Here is an 18133-nt window from a genome sequence, read left to right on the forward strand (position 1 = left end):
CGCGCCAGTTCAGTCTGCTGCTTAATTCCTCCCTTCCGTTATCATTCATTAGAATAAAATAATAAGATAACGCAGAGGATTAACGTTGGTCTTCCGCGGCTTCACGGGGCCCCAAATTGGATGAGTCCAACCTCTTGGACATTGGTTGCCAGTTAATAGCGACTGTTTGTTGGAGGGGCGACGATTTTCTTTGCCACCCTCTGTGGTCGAAATAGTTGTAAAGACGTAAATAATGTGTCGTGCGCTGCTATCGAAACGCCTCCTCTTCAACAGTGGACGACAGGCATTAACAATGAAAAGGTAAAGCTGGAACTGTTTCTGCTTCGTGTGCGCCGTGAAGCTTAACCGTAAGCTTAGGTAACTAATGCTGGAATAAACGAACTTGACGCGTCCGCTGACGCTAGCGCCTCGACATACTACTACGCCTGTAGTTATAGAAACAAAGGACTAGTTCGAAACTGCGTCTTTGTTTTCCCGAAGTAGCACAGATTCGTCGTTACTAGCAGGAAGCGGTTATTGTTGCGGGTGTCGTATGGGTACGGATGCCTGTATCCGGTACTGAGAGTCATTGTCCGAAATCGTTAACACGTACGTAGCATCAGCGTTGTTCTTTCTGCTGTTACATTGCCCGCCGATTTTCATTGTGATCGGCAAATATACACAAATAGCATCGACCAACATCGACATAATATTTCCACGATGTGATAGAACAGTGCGTCACGAAGCCTCAGACTTCATGGGCCATCGGTAGTCTGCAAAGCACGTACGGGTCAAGAAGGAGCACGCAGGGAGCAAACAACGATCCATCTGAGTTGCAGGCTGAGCTTAGCCGCCGCTGCAATAGCAATCGCAATCTAAACTAAATACAACTATCCAATAGGAAGCTGTCGACATCGTACTGTAGTGTCCGTTCTTACAAGTGGCTGCTACTGTCTGTGTGTCTGTCCAAGAACCGTTATTCAAAAGAAAGATAATAAAAAAGGGAGAGAAAAATCGAGACGAAGTTTCTGCGGCGGTGGTAGCGGTGGAGGCGCATGGGAGCCCTTGGGGGTAGACAGGACTGAGAGGCGAAAGGACAAATGGAAGCCTTGCCTCTAAGGGGAAAAACTGAACTTGCAAATCTGTTAATAATAACATGAGTAGTCCGAATAAAGGCGACAAAAGAAATAACTGGATAGGAAAATGAATAACAATAAACGAAAAAGAGGACAAGGCAGAGAGAAACTGTGAGATGTTTTAGTAAAGCGGCACCGTTAAAGTTGACGATAAAAGCGTTAAACCACAACGATGATAAGAATATCGTGAACGACGAAAAAAGGTCGTACGAAGCGATGACACGAGCCAACACCATCTCGTGGGTTGTAGAGAGCATGCGGGTCAATCGTGTATAGAGTCGAGGCTGAGTAGTACTCAGGACCTTTATACAGGCCTATACCTAGATAGAGGTGTATTCGCATAGTTACGGTTGCGGAATGAAAATACGTTTTTTTCGGTCGGTAATATTATTGAACATATTGGTATGTCACAAAGCATAAAGGGTTCAAGCTAGAAGGGAACAGCAGAAGATTGGCGTGAGGGATAGCAAACTGGACAAGCTACGCTTCGTCTCGACTATATTTTTTTTAATGTTGCTGTCATCGACCATCTACATCTGGGGGGTGCTTTACTGCGGACTCGTTCTGGTCGGACCGATTATAATCACTGACCGCTCCAATAATTATGACACCTAACATATTGTATTGCAGTTCGGCATCATCCCCCACCGTGAGCTTGCCAGATTCCTGTCTGTTTGTTCTCGATCTAGCGCTGTGTCGTCAATCAGCATCGGTTTCAACACCAGCCGCTGCTGACTGACAAGTCTGGATAAAGCCCATCCGTCGCCCAACGCCGGCGCCGTGGTCTGCTGGCTGATGGGTCGGTCGAGCGTTGCCCAGTCGAGCTGGAAAACAACGGCAATCAGGTATAGCCCAGTGCAGCGAAAGCCAACGAAGCGTTCCTTCTAATCTGGCACAAAGTAGTTGTTGACACGTAGCGGCCGCTCCAAGGTTTGGCGAACGCCAGTCAAAAGCAAAGAACCAGCCGGGCCAGAAGATGCCCCCGAAGCAGCCTGTTACAAACCGCTGTGATTGTCCGTTCGTACATGTGTGCTGACGAGTAGTCGACTTTGTCCATGTTACGTTCGTTCGACATCACAGAGCCTTGTTGCAACAAATAGAAGCTGCAACTGCAAGCGCTAGGTACAGCAGCTGATAGGCACAAAAGCTGACGGACGTTCTCATCATCACAAGAATAGCAATAGTCTACTAAAGGGCTGAATCAGCACGGTTAGTACTTTGCTACCGCTGCTGGTACGATTAAAGGTACCGCTGTAGCCAAAGAGTGTTGTATCTGCCTCTGATCAACTGAACTGGCATTCTTGACATTGGGATGGCAACACATAGGGCCTGCATATACCTAGACATCTTCTAGTCAGCATGGGAAGAGGGTGCGCTTATGCTATGGCATCATTGTCATTCTCATCACGCTGAACGGCTCATGATCATGCGGGTCTTTCGCCGCCGTTGCCTCCGCATAGAGAACCGATATGGCACTGCGCCTCCATTGCGTGATTCGAATCACGGTAAATCTTTCTATTTCGTTTTCTTTTTCGGTGACTATAAGCAGCAGCAGTGGCGGCGGCAATAACAACAACACAGCATCAAGCGTCACCACAGAGGGACTAACAAGCGTCCAAAACAGCATTGAGAAGAGCGGAGAAACAATGGCCGCATGTAAATAGGGATAACGTCAAAGCGGACAGACGAACTCAGATACCGGTTTGGCAGTCAGAAGTATAATATAAGTAATACCAAGTACAGCAGCGTCCACCGGCTGTACAGACGATATGGTCAGAAGTAGCGTAACAGCGCCAAGCAATAATGTGATATAAATGATGATCTAATGAGGAACGGCGAAGAGCAAAATGTACTAACGGTAAACACATCCATACTCTAGTCATATATAACAGTGTTATTATATATAAAATAATCGAGATGAACCAGCGACAGATAAACTCATGGCTGTTAGCATCTGTTGCAGCACGTGTAGACAGTGGTGACGTTAGCGCCTAGCTCGCTTGTCCTGTTCTCTATCCGTCCAGATGTTTCCTGGTCGCGGCATACGGTCCATGTGGGTGATATAGTTTGTTGTTTGTCTCAATCCAGCAATGTTGTTCCGGCCTTGCTAGCAGCAGTAATAGCAACAACAACAGCTCCGAAAGGAGACGGTCTCCGCTTTAAGGGTTCACATATCTGTCGGCACCGGATGCAATCCAACAGCATGTCTATCAGCATCTAATCATGGCGAAAGTAATGAATTGTGTAGGTAGCGTCTATTGTCTAGGAGGGCGCCGGAGCTTGGGCAGGTTAAAGCCGCACTCTCTGCCTAGGGCTGTCTTATATATGGTGATAGTATAACTTTGATAGCTACGGAGGCAATCGCACATTTAGCAAGCTGTTCTTTCCCGCCAAATGTGTTCCATTACGGGAGGCATTACCGTATCGATGCTACTGTCACGCTCTTTTCGCGTAACGACTAGTTTCGTCGTATTCACGAATACAAGAATACGTGCGCACTTAATATATTGTTGTTTACGTATCAGCCCTGTTACCTATGCGTGTAAACCTGCGTGTGGTGAGTCTATGCGTTCACAGTGAACGCGATAAGAAGCGACGGAGGGTGTTGACCGGTGATATAGAGCGAGGATCCAAGGAGGCGTAAGTGTATAGAGAAGGTGGTGCAAAGGGTCGACACGGAAATTGCAATTATCTTGGCACCTACCGCAAACACGAACAGATGTATGGGGTAGACGAAAGTGTAAAGGCATTCGGACAGACAAACTCTCTTCTGGCTAAATGTTTTGAACGAAGCAAATTATGCCCCTGTTAGCTAATGAGGCGATGTGCGGCAACGATACAAAAGCTCAACATACACGAACAGGGCGCTGCCTCATGGATGTGTTACACGAAAGGGACATTATATTGCTCACCATCTCTTTGATACGATTAGATAAGGTCGGATAAGCGAACTTCAGGTACAGCTTGCTGTTCTTTATGGAATAGGACTACTACCTCTACATCTATTACTACGAATGCCTATGCATGACAGACCTTTTTATCACTAACAACTCTCATTACACACGCAGTCTTTGGCGTACTCAGAGTTGAAACACATAACTCGCATTTAATTGTTGACAAAAGAATTCGTCTGCTAACAATTTGTTTGAGCTTTTTTTAGCACTTCAACATCATTTCGCCTCGAGCTGGAAAACCGTTCCTACATATTTTTGTTTCTATCAGGAGTTTTTATTACACCAAAAAAAGGACGTAGGTCCATAGTCGTTGTGTTGTATGATATTCTTGCTTTTTTTGATAGTCAATAGCAATTTATGCATAGCATTTAAACTATTCAACCTGAAGAAGGACGACAAACAACGAAATTTGTAACCGTTATTCAAAATAAAAATGGTCCCCAACTTCCAACGACCTGTTGGGTCAATTATAAATATATGTGTAACGTATACGTTCGTTTATTGTCACTTATCATGTGGCCATTTTTGCGCTAACGTTTTCCAGAGGTGCCAAGCCTATATCGACTACATAGATACTATCTAATAAGATATGCGATTTGGACGCCCACTGCGACTTATGATGTTAATCTAAAAAAGTCTCATAAAACTAATACAGAACATAGCTTCTGTAACAAGTAGTTCAGTTCTAAATCTAGTTTCGTCCAACGATAATCTCCGTATACTGATTTCATGCTGGCACAAATATAGGCCGTGTGTTCCTTACGATGCGTTCGTGTAAATTTAGCAAAACACCATCGTTGTCGTTCGTTCGATGATGGACGTTCCATCGATGTGGCCTTTCACTGGTCGCGTGCAATACCTTAAAGAATATTGTTTGTACCTATAACATATCAGGGACATACCGACCATTTCACGCAAGATAGCCTACAAGGGCGGCACTTACTTATCAATAATGATATTTTGCCGCATTTATTGGTTATTGTACGGCAAAAAGATGATTGCCGCTGCCCCGTCATGTCAGTGAATGCAAACATGTAAAATAATGTAACATTTTCTTAGAGCCAATATAAATACCGGCAAAGTAGATAACAGCAGTCCGCTATAATGCTACTACTACGATAAAACACAACACTGAACAGTTGAATTGGATACGTCGTATATATATATATATATATATATATATATATATATATATATATATATATATATGATATATATAAACATTTAGAAAGTCGTTCGCTATTACGTGTGAAGCACTCGCGTTCGTTTAGAGGCTGGCGTGCGAGCCAGTGGAGCTATTGGCAGTACCCGTTAGGCGTGATGATGACATTTCGTACTTGGTCTAAGTTTTCAAGGCATCGTAGCTACAGTTCAGAACGGGTTGGCCTATTTGGCCCCTCGTTATTGTTATCGACAACGGCATATAGGTGAATTGCTGATTATTGGGAATCGAGCAAAAGCGTTACGACTGAGGGTCGTGGTAATGGCCGATAACCGGTTTGGCTTTAGCCGTCTGCGATCTACAGGTCATTCCTAGCTCGCCAGCTAGCTAGATACTCCCAAAGAAAAGGTAGGACATTGTGAGCTACTCAAACGATAAACGAATATATAATTCAAATATGCAAAACAACGGTCACACGAACAGAATAATCGGCTTCATCGGGGTGGCGCACGAAGTCTCGCTCGTATTGTATGCATGATTACTGATAGTAGCGCTATAGTGGCTCTTCGTTCAGTAGAATCACGCTATTATGTATGCACCGAGAACAGCGCACCAGCGTTTAGAGAAATGCGGATTAGATATCTTACTAACCGCTTAGGACCTTGTTTCTATATAGCCACTATCATGGTTCCTATAGCCAGCTATGCTCCACGCTCCGTCGGCCGGAGGCGGAGTTTAGCAAAAACGATCGTACTAGTCCTTTTTATAGTGGCATCACGAAATTCAAATAAAGCAAATCGGCTTACTTTATCAATTAGCATAACAGTTACGTTCTGGGATTTTATCCTGTTCCCGTTTAGTTTCGAAGGTGAAACAAACAGCGTTTATAGAAAAAATTATATACATAATAGTATGGTATTGATTGAGCGGCCGTTAGCAGTCCAACTGTTCTTGCCTTATTGGACCCGGCCCAGCAAGGAGTGTGGAAAATAGCTTCATTTCCAGCACACGGTCTTTCCAAATCGTCTGATTTGACAATAGATTCCGGACTGGAACCTACTTCACCTAGTCCAGCTTTATGGTTGTAAATTCGGTCAGGTCTGGCTAGATGCGTGTTGCATTTTTATGAAAAGGTTCGTTAGTGATATGCAGGCCAACTTTGCATAAGCGAAACTGTGTAGAGCTTGACTCCATACTTAGGATTAAAAACTAGGCCAGGAGATTAACGTGGCTAACAAGGGCAATCAAGTCCGAAAAAGAAAACCCATTCTTGATTTCAAAGATGTTTAGTGAGGTGTCGCATGTGCAAGATTTATTCAAGATGAACATATTAAAAAGAAACATCCTTTCAGTACCTGGGTCTTCGATAATGATTGCATCTTACACATCTTGCGCTTTAGAAAAGTTTCGTTGACGAATCACTTACGCTTCTACGGCAGTTGGCCTTTTACCAGTCGTTGGGCTTGCAAGAACGGGCCTCATTTGTGCATTTGCTTACGTTTCGTTCACTGCAATAAGAAGGTATTAGCACCCCCTGCTGCAGCACATTGTTTCGTTATGCCTTTATCTTTGCACCTAACAACGCCGTAGCTGAAAAATTTCTCCCAAATGACTGATCATTTTATTGATCATGAAGCATTATATCCATTTAACAACTATAATTTGATGGGTTCACCTTCTATCTCCTTTTACCTATAAATACATACACTGGTGGATATTATATAGAGATATCCATATAGTGGTGTTTTGTATTCTATACGTACGGGATGTGATATGCCACGGCTTGTCCTCATGGCTATGCGACCCCGGTAGTACGATATTCGGGCTGTGTCATTTTCCGAAACCCAATCATATACATAGCATAGTACTGTAAGCAATGAACCGACGCCAGCGTCACCAGCTCGTCCCACTGAATATTATTATATTTGTTGCTGCCGCTGCTGCAGGAAACACGGAGCGCTTAACCGACGACAATTTATTTGATCGTTTTGAATGGAAACGATGCAGTCTGACGCAAAAGCCCGATATAACAAATGGTCAACTTCGCATTCGAATGATGGCCGTACAGTCAAAGCTTTGGTTGCATAACACGACCGTGAGTGTAGTGCAGAAGAAGAAAAAAAAAAACAGGAAAATTGTGTTGTTTTTTTTAGCATTTTTCTTATTTATTCTACTAAAAGATGTCTAGTCATTTTACCTGTTCCATAGAGTCTGGTCGTGACAGCTGATGACGGGTAGAATGGGAGGGATGTCCTTGTCCCGTAAAGCCTTCTTCGCGCGGCCTCTTCAGCAAACGACAGAAACCCCATGCCGCCTAAACCCCGATAGCTGAGAGAGCCGTCAAGTGCTAGCCCAGCCATGATTGGCACTCCGATAATCCTTTGATTTTTTATTTAGACAATAAATGTATTATTATATGTATTCCGCAAACTGCACTATTCGTTGTCTCCACTTGGCACCATATCCAACCGAGTAATCGTACCGAGGGAGTCGTACGACGAGTTAAACTTCATCTGCTATGTGTCATCAGGCCCAACTTTGTTGAGCATTTTTAATTTTGTTTGGTAACTCAACACTATTAAAACAAAGACGAACGAAATAGGTAGGATAAGCACAGCAAAAAAGATCATCAAATCATCTTCGCATTCATTTCTCGTCTGTACACTGTTGGCCGCTAAGGTCGAAGGACTTCCAATAACTAATTGTACACTCGACCTACGACTCGGTCACTGTAGGTGTTGCACACCTGCTGGTTCTTCTGGCCCAGCAACTTCCCACCGCTGGGGCGTTGTGCAGGTCAGACATGGTAACAGCCCGCTTGAACACTCCGCACAAATTCCTATAATCCCCAACGCGGACTTGAAAGCAAGCTAATGAAATCCCAGTTTTTCTTATTTAGATATCAATATTCACACAACCATAGTACGACTGGTCCATTCCAGCCGAATCGTTTATCCCGAACATCGTACCGATGCGACAAACACAATATTATGACATCGCATTTCAACAATGCCAGTATGAGTAAGCATAACCCAGATAACTGCACTCGATAATACTTCTCTACTTCATCGCGCTGGATGATCCGCCTCCTTCGTCAGCTCAGTACTGCGGTGCGAGGTCGCGCATAGCATACGTTCGAACGTACCGCGACTCAAACGAGACACAGCACGTAATCAGGTGGTTGTAACTAACTGTTCTTTAGGGGACAGTTGCCTTTCGATTGCCACCGTCTACAAACAGCAGAAGTCAAAAAAAGTCGTTGTCGGCAACGGCGATGACGGCGCCAGCGCGAAACGGGCCCGCCGAGGAGAAGTCGCCACACAGAGAACCGCACCACATCGCATCGCACCGCTGCGTCCGGCGAAAGCAGCAGCTAAAGCAGAAAGGAAAACAGCGTTTGCGCCTCTTTCCTACGGTCGACGACCACCCTCTCACCGAAGCGACCATTCTAAATACCGCCACAGCAGCAGTAGCAGCAACAATAACAACAACGACGACAGCTATTTATACTGGACCTATAATATGGAGCTTCACCACTAATGGATGACTCTGAACTGGTAGACGCACACGTACGCACATAAACCCCCTTCATAAATTTGAAGCCCTCTCCTTCGCTAAATAAACGCGTCTTAGGTACTCGCCAAGAGAGGATACGATACACTCGAATGTTATAATAATCAGCAGTCTATCAACCATTTACTAAATTTTAGCACCGCCAGTATTCTTACATGTCACAGTTGACTTTATTTATTCCCGCATATTATGCAGCCTTTATGTATCGTTGGCGGGACTCGGAGCATTGATCCTAACGAGTGCGCGAACATGCACGAGCGACGGACAACGCTAGCTGCGGATATGACCCTGTATTGACCAAGTAAAGGACTCCTTGTAGAGTCTCAGGGTCGCGTAACGATGGATCTTAAGGCTTCCACAGAACAGGGCGAACACGAATGGTTGAAGTTCTAAGGCAACTCAACTTTTAAGCCTACGTAGACTGCGGTTCAGCTCTCTAATCTAGTCGCACATTACGCTGCATGCTGTTATATTCTTTAATCGGATTTGGAAATGTTGCCAGATTAATTGTACAAACAAATCTGTACATTACATTAAATAGTAGTTCGAGCAGACACTTCAAGGAGGCTTTCAGCTCGACCGAAAATACTAGCAGTTACATATAAGTGGCCGAATATTCTGGCATAGTCTGAAATAGAAATAACGGCAAAACGCATACGATATATCCGATCACAGCTGTGGCTCCACTGGCTATACCTTGCCTGGTTTATCACTTAGGTTGACCAGGCCTTTCCTCTCACTCACTCTACACAGGACCTAACCAGAAATGCTCAACACGGACCTAGTAGAAGTGTCTGATAGCAGTGTTTTTTTGTGGCGAGCCTTGTCGGTACGAGAACGGAGCTAATATGAGTTCATTCGTTCACAATTGAAACCGCGCATTTACGTTGGGCACTGTAATATATATATATATATATATATATATATATATATATATATATATCTATATAATATATACTGATATCTACAACCGCCGACGAGTATATGGTGCAGACACGAGAGACTACGTGCACTGGCTCGTCCATTGAATGCTTGCCGAGTACTTATACAAGCCTGGTTAGAGGAAATATGTACAGGTACACTGCCTAACAAGACCTGCAACGTAGCTATTGATAAATCAATCGGGCCGACGCTTGTGGACTAGATCTCCGAATTTGCTTGTAAAAACGCTACCTCAGTTCAACGCGATTCGGCGGTTCTTTATGTGAGAAAATTGATTTTAGTATTTGAAGCAGTCAATAAGCATTATGTCATGTGCTTACAGTACTGCCACTGAACGTAAGAGCCATAAAAAAGTTAATAAGGTTTTGACATTTTTAAGGTTGATTTTGGCTGTCGAACGCGTATTGGACCCAATGTATATTAAATTACTAGGAAACGATATATGACTTGGTCCTTTTAGGGCCTTATACAGGTCTATAAGCACAGCATAACCGATCCCTTGAATAACGGTCAAGAAAAGAATGATGGAGTGCTATTTCTGAAGCAACACTGCAACCGGCAAGTAGACCTGACACCCTTCTTCGTATATCGAATGAATGCAGTACCTTAGCACCGGCTCCTGTTAATGATGGAAGACAAATGAGAGTCAGTTGTGACACACCGTTCGTTTTATTATGCGTTGAATGTTTATACCAATATAATGCTATATTCTCCAAAAGGTACTCTTGCGGCCTCTGTAACAACTAACAAAGTTATGAAATCAACATTGACTTCATACAAAGGTCGTGTAATTGTTTGTTGAAGGTAGGGATAGATGGGTGGACGAGGTACGGGTCGAGCAAATTGTACCGTATCCGGACGACGTCTACTTGCTGTAACTTTCAAGGTACTCCAAGTATGAGAAGGGGGCAAGATAACGTCGAACGCGATCACCAAAGAGCTCATCGTTGTCACGTGCTATGACTATATCGAATTTACCATTTTCACACAATAACACCACTTGGGTATAAGCCGTTAAGGTTATCCAAATCGAACTAAGGATGTGTACGAATGATGAACCTGTGCCATATATACGAATACGCGTAGAGAAATTCAATCGTGCTGGAATCGTGGAAAGTAAGTGTCTTGCCCTTGGGGGGCAATAGTGCTGTGGTTCCAAACAAAACCGCTGAAAACGAGATCTATCACAACCACATCAACAAGCGTTTGTGAGTGTTATCAAGTTCGTCAAGTTGACAAATTGCAGCACCATTGCTAACACTGATAATTTCTACGCCCACTTCATTTAACAAGACCCAACATAATCGGATTAGTCACAAAATCTAAGCAATACGATCTTGATAAGAGACAAACGTTGTCTGCCCACGATCAGCTAATACTTGTTCGCAATTAGCTAAGAACCAGCTATGTTCTATTTAACAAAAATAATGAAAAAAGTGTTTAAGCTTGATGTATGCTTGAATAAACAAGTTTTACAGACCTGAGCATATGTGATATCTAGATATCCACCCAATGGTAAATCAAGACGCATTACAAAGGGGCTTGGAAATTCAAAATCTAAGCAAATCTTCACGATCAATATCTACACACAGATCTTAAAAGATCGAATAGGTTGGTGGATAACGCGGTTCGGGATAAACCTCACTTGTTGGTGATGTTATCATTTGCTCAGTAAATTTCTAAATAAGCATTATTTCAAAATCACAAATTGATAATGTTAACTACGTTGGGCATCTAGTATGCAACGGTAGATACGGCTATGCGATTTTGCATATGAGAGTACATGCGGTTATTTTAAGCTACCCACGGACCTGTTGCACTTAAACCCAATTGGTAAGGCAACCCAACAGCTAGAAATCATCGTACGTCCTATGGTGGCTTGTGAAAAATGAGCGTTCTACTTATGTCAGACTGCATCTTTATTTCCTTATCTCCTTGTTCTTGTAGGAAAGGTCGAAGTAATCACTGCAGCAGCTGATCGACATGTTTAAAAGGCCTTATCTAAAGCTGTCCTATGTTGCATCATATAATATGACGTGACATGGATTGCTCGGACACTAACTACCTGACCATAGGCTGCTAATCCAATGCATCATATATTAATAACACGAATTAGGTAGATTGACCTGTTTGTTAACAGTTTGTCCCTCCATCATCCACGTGTTAACCTAGCCAAAGGGTCAGTTAACATTACACAAAACAGCTGTATATAACCGATGTTTCTCTATATTTTTAAACTACTATTACAGCATTTTCTAGCTGACTGTCATTTTTTTTTCATTTTCTTTGTTTTAGTTATTCAAAATCTTTTTTTTTTTTCTAGGTACTTGCTTCCCAAAGACAAATAGGCAAGAAAACGCCTCTCAACAACAAACAATTGGCGACCACATGCAAATGTATAACACAGATTGACTGCCTAATGGGCACGAGACGCAATTCGTACTACTGCTACAGCTCCTAATAGCAGTAAGAACAAATTAATTTTGTCAGACCAATCCGATCAAACTACTGGTAATCGTGGCGGGACAGTGGGGAATTCGGATGTAGCTAACCTGTAAGAGTCAACCAACAAGCCGTACCAACTAAAGGCTTTTTGCCATATCGCTCAGTGTTCCCCTATCGGGAACAGAAGCAGCCAGAAATTATCCAAATGGGTTTATCCAACTGACTAGATCGTTGTTTGCAGTTCGCTGACGTTGTTTGCTCCTCACGAAGACATCTGAAGACACGAAGACAGATGATCGACGAATCCTCTGCGTCTTACGCTAGAATGCAGATAGTGAATCGTCCCCATTTTTGTCGGCTGACGACCCAGGGAGGTAGCAAAACAACTGCAGGAAAGTTATTTTGTTTTTTTTTTTCAGCCAACTGAAGCGTCGTCGCTGTTACGGCACTTCTGGTGCAGTCTACTATGAACAGTAATAAAAAAAGTATGTTTCACAGTAACGAATGTTGGGCCACTACCGTCAATGCAAGCCCTGACAAACAAAGGAATAAGTGTACTAAATAAGCATAGTCTTAGTAAATTACCACTGTTACTATTCGCTGATGAAGAACACTGTGATATCAACAAAGACAACCCAGTACTGAGCCACAAAAGCCACGTTTCTGGACCAAGAAAAAAGGTCAGGCCAAATATATGATATACCTTGCAAGATAATTGAATAGATGAGAACACCAGACGATTTTTCTTTTGTTCTTACTCAATCTACATATGAATGTTTGTGACTTTATAGTATTTGGGACCTATTTTCTCGATCCCAGTTTCTGTTTCCATTTGCAGCGAAACACGTGCTAAACCGTGGCAGTAAGCAGATGCTAGAGGTCGCATCTTGGAGCTCGTCGGAGCGTGGTGCTCCTGGGACATTGTTGCGAATGCTGCTTTTGCTATTATCGTTGCTTACGAATGGTGACGCTAGGCTGATAGTGGGTGACCGACAGTCTTCGAGCCACTTTTGTCTTCATCGTCATCACTGGCCGCCTGTGGAGCAAGCAACTTGCAACAAGCCGAAACAATCCATAGTTGTGCTTCATCGTTTTGTATCGCACCCAATCAGTTCAAAGAACCATGCCGTCACACTAGAACCAACTAACACGATAAATATTCCCGGGTACTGCTACTGTTGCGGCAGCCGCTGTCTCTCGAACTGCTGGAAACAGACGCTGCTATAGAAGACAGATAACTAATATTCGCTGGATGTCGTCGAACCTACTCCGTTAGCTACATCGCCTCCCTTCACTACATACGGCCTTTGTGTCTTACTTCTATTTATAGCCTATTCCCGATAAAGAATAAGCAGACGAAAAGAAAAAAAGTCACCGAAGGATGCTACGTGCTGCCAACGAAGCCCAGAGAACTCCGGGCTACCCGACTAATGTTCGGGCAGTCGAAGAGTTGCGGTCAGATACGTAAAGCGAAATTCGTAAAGCAGGTAACATCGCAGTAACAGCGGCCACACATACACATGCATAAGTATTACAATTGTTAATTTGACAATTAGATACGGTGTCTGCCAGCAACATCGCCTATAGCTATGTGAAATAGTTTTATATAAGACAGGCTCTTTGCAACCCCGCGAAGCCCGGCCACCAAATAAGGATCCACCGTTTTCGCTTAAAGGCTGCTAGAGGTAGCCGCCAGCAATTTACCGGTTTGGTGAATATGGCCAGAAACAACAAAAGCTATCTTAAAACTTCATTATCATCAAGTCGGGATAGAACAGCTGCAATATTTTACCGACAAAAAAAGCCCAAGTTACTCGGCGATAGCCAGAAATGTGAAGTACAATCATTTGCAGCTGTTCAATCTTTTTGGTAGCAAACATTTGAAGAAATTCTGCGTTCCGTAAGCGTTATCATTGCATGTTCATGTAGAACTAACGAGCACGATATTTCTGCCTTCCCTCCAAACACCGAGTCCGTTTACTGAAGGTAGCCAGGAAGACCCTAAGACTAATTTATTCCTACATGTCTTCGATGGATCCGATCGTCCAGCCTTATTCCCTGGCCGTTTAGTCTATTGCACAAAAGTTCTCTTACGCTCGCCAGAAACACACTTGTGTATATAATAATGCGTCTACATGCGTAGAGAAATTATATACGCATGAATATATACTCTTCATATCGATCCCCAGGGTACCGTTAATATGGTCCCTGTTCAAATTGCTCTCTCCTAAGAGCAACTCGCTTCTGCAGAGGGTTGTTCGACAGGAGACATACGATTCTAGTTAACACGCAAATGTAGGCGCAGGGACAGAGTATCCCGGCAGGCAATTCTTGATATCAAGTTCAGGACCGCCTGTCAAATAAACGGTTTTGCATGGCCCTATTGTAGTACAGCAATCGAATACAGAGATCGTCAAATTAAATGCTAATTTTTGTACCAATTTTTTTCTGCTCTTTCATGTTATTACGTTTTTTTTTTTCTTTTTCATAAAGTGCTGCAGTATAATATATATAGCTTACTCTTAGTACAAATCAAATTACCATAACAGGACGGCAGATTCACCTGCAGCAATTAGCTCGTTGCGAAAGTGTACATCTTCTCCCCTTTGCTCGCTTAGTAATTGTGTCGGTTACTCCGTCAAGTTGTCTTTATTGTTTTTACCTTTCTAAGAAATTAGGCAAGTCTAAAACAAGTAAAAGGTAAAAGGGCTGAATAGCAATACGAAAAAAGGATACCGGCTGGCGACTAATAGCAGCGTACCATTACCAGTTACCAAAGATGGCATTACCTCGTCCTGCAGCCTCAATACATCACAGTATAACAGACTTTACTGTGACTAGAGCTATCACCATTTGTGAGCCGACCAGCAGCGGAGCTGCACATAGACATTATAACTCCACTAATAATGTTGGATGACATTGCAATAGGAGGGCTTCAATAGCAAAAAGAAGAGAAGAATCAAATAACTTCTGATTTTGTATCTGTTTCTAATGCCATCGTAGGATAGAATGACGTAGAGAGCGTTAGCTAAAATGGACGGGTGCACTAGGGCGAGTTCTAAAGATTCTGGTTATTCTGTTAATTCCACAGCAACGCACAGCTGAATCATCATGGTTCCCTTCATCATTAGTGGACAAGACGGTGGTTTTGCGATTGCCCGACAAAAAAATATGCTCGTTCAAATTAGTCGAACTTCATTCGTTCGCCTTTACCGCTAATTCTTAATTGTAAAAACTTCTTGTACAGAAATTAACAGCAGAAGTCCCAATATGAAATCATTTACGCTTTTCGAGATATAGGTTATACGGTTCTTATCGTTAGTTTTAGAGATTTGCCACATTTCCTTAAGATGGCGTTAGGAGGCAAGAAGCGCCATGATGTCTATCGTAATCTCTTTCGTATCTGGAATAACTACATGTATCGGCAGGTTCATGGAAACCCGACTTCCTGCAGAGTCTATGGTGGAATCCATGCGCAGCAATGACAGTAACGACATGTTTGTCCCTTTCCATTCGTTGTCTCTTATCGCATTCGAAGCAAAGAAATCCCCGCAATCTCCGAGGATTTTCGCTCCCAATTTCCTCAAATGGGTCGCGAGGGCTTCCGGTGCTGGAAGCTTTAAGCTACGACGTAGAACCTCGGACAACAGTAACGACTTGGGTAGGAGATACGCAAGGCGATAGTGTGAAAGGAGGCTTTGATGTAATTTAATTGTTCAAGGTTTTCCAGTCAAAGACCTTCGTAAATGACGCATATCCTAAACGTTGCGATCGAAACTGCTTTGAGATCGAGCAAGCTAAGAGTGATTGCGAGGGACCAACGACGAGGCGATTCGATCTCATGAGGGCAACGCTGCATTTTTGTATCTGTCGGTGACATGCGCAGTGAAACTTCAGCCGTTTGCGGAAGAGAGCAACCTTAAGTACAGATACCAACATACGTAGGCAAGAGCCAACCTGGCAAGATTTGAGTGGCCGCTCTGCTGCTCACCCTTCTAAACCTCATCGCTTCCGTCCTAGTTAGGTTTACGGTCTATCCCAAATCTGTTGCTACTGCGTGGGTCCAGGCTAGAGCTTCCTGCACTGCCAACCTGTTCGGCTCGTATATTGCTAAGTCATCTTCATAATACGACTTCGACTTACTTCCTCGGCTCTTTTATTAGGTTAGAAAAGCCCTATAGCAAGGTAGAGATTACGAACGGGCTTAGGTTGTCGCCCTGAACCAAGCCAGTCGTTTATGTAAAATGTAAGGGTTTGACTACTGTGTCGCTGACGGTTATTCAATTCTCTTGTAAAATCGAAGCGTATCGGCTGACTGTTGACCAATGTCGTCATGTATGCGTGTGCTCCTCGGTCTATTTACACTTTTAGGAAGCCCTGCAAAGCCTTCTTAGACATGCTAGGTATCAATCGAGTTGCCTTCCTAACGCGCACACCGAGATATCTAAAATACCCGGTATTTGTGGGGAGTTACAGGCGGACACCCCCCCCCACCCCGCCCCCATCGAGGATGTGACTATTGATTCTGTGATAGCACTTGCCCATATTTTCGTCGATTTAGATGAATGGACGGTAGTGCTAGATGTTATGTCCCGTTTATCAAACGCGCAATCCACCCGTACTTCCACTATTCCGGGTTCATCTCATACAACGGGATAGGGGGAACCAGGTCAGCCCAGACGCAACAGAACTAGCAGCAAACGCAAGGCAGCTATGCGGGCATTCCATTAGATTCAAAAACAACTACAGGCAATGCAGTATGCATCCGCCGCAGTCTCTATTCCTACTCAAATGCGGTCGCACTCATTACAAATCACACTGAAGGTCCTTCAGCATGGCTTCGAAAACTTTTATTAGTCACTGTTTTATATTAAACTTTTAGAAAAAAGCAAATAAAAAATACTTTAGTCTCTTATGGTCAATCAAATTAACTTTGTATGCACAATGTACTTTGAATACAGCCACTATAGAGCGCTAAGGGCTACCTATAGTTCCCAGATTGTCCGCGTGCTGTCGTAATTCCAATATTTATAGAGTAAGGTTACGCAGTTTCTACGGTTTAAATGTTTTGTACATACCTGGATCCATACGGAATGACATTTTTGTTTAAAAATATCTCTATTTTTCTTTAATAGATGTAGACAGCAACATCGAACTTCTGTAGAAAGCACATACCCTAGTTTCGCTTCTTCTGTTTCGTAGCTATTGGATTTTTTTAAATGTATATACACGCATACAGAGACACACATACCTGTCGGTCTAACTGTTACGCTCACCTATCTTGGTCGACAAAATTCATGTACAAGATATGTGTTTCAATTCTCAGTCCAATACGTTCCACGTAACGCTTCTCTGGCATTAAATTTAGACAAGCGCTATCATACATCCGATAAAGAAAAATTCTTATATCAATGGAAAAATGGTAAAGTTCTCAACGTTTGACAGAATCTCAATGAACGCAGCCATACCTTAGCTGCGTAAGGTTGGCATAAGGCCGGGATAATACTGCAATCTTCATAGCTTCGCTGCAAAGGATGAATTGTTTTTAAGAGACTAAGATATTTAAGAGATTTTAGTTCGTTATATATATATATATATATATATATATATATATATATATATATATATATATATATATATATATAAACTTGGCGCACTGACTTCCATTTACTTACTTGATTTCGAGTTCTCAACTGTGTAGGTAAAAAGGAAATAGTCTTTCTTATTCTATAGCCAATATTTCCTCGTTCCAAAACAGAAGTGTTTGTGAAATTTAGATTTTTGTTACTTCCATAAAAAGAAAACTTGCCATTTTGTGAAAAAAAGCTCGTTCAGGCGCGTTTCCTATAAATTTATAAAGGATTTTTCAGTTCGATTTGTTTTCGGCATGTATGTTGTATAGCTTATAGCCGCTATAGTAACTGAGATTAAAAAGTATGTGA

General features: G+C 42.8%; 1 protein-coding gene across 12 annotated transcripts in view; it reads right to left on the reverse strand.

The window, feature by feature from the left end:
• Window positions 1-18133, reverse strand: part of LOC111252892 (uncharacterized) — a 343362-nt gene that overhangs the window by 104874 nt on the left and 220355 nt on the right. The window contains exon 1 of one of the 12 annotated variants that reach the window (XM_022811511.2): window positions 7429-9308. The exons of the other annotated variants lie outside the window; for them this stretch is intronic. Coding sequence (XP_022667246.1) covers window positions 7429-7591 — 163 coding nt within the window. The 5' untranslated portion in view covers window positions 7592-9308. Of the gene's footprint in view, window positions 1-7428; window positions 9309-18133 lie in introns of those variants that run through there. 12 annotated transcript variants of the gene reach the window in all.

The sequence above is a fragment of the Varroa destructor genome, unplaced genomic scaffold (assembly GCF_002443255.2).
Source record: "Varroa destructor unplaced genomic scaffold, Vdes_3.0 BEIS01000006.1, whole genome shotgun sequence".
Lineage (NCBI taxonomy): Eukaryota > Metazoa > Arthropoda > Arachnida > Mesostigmata > Varroidae > Varroa > Varroa destructor.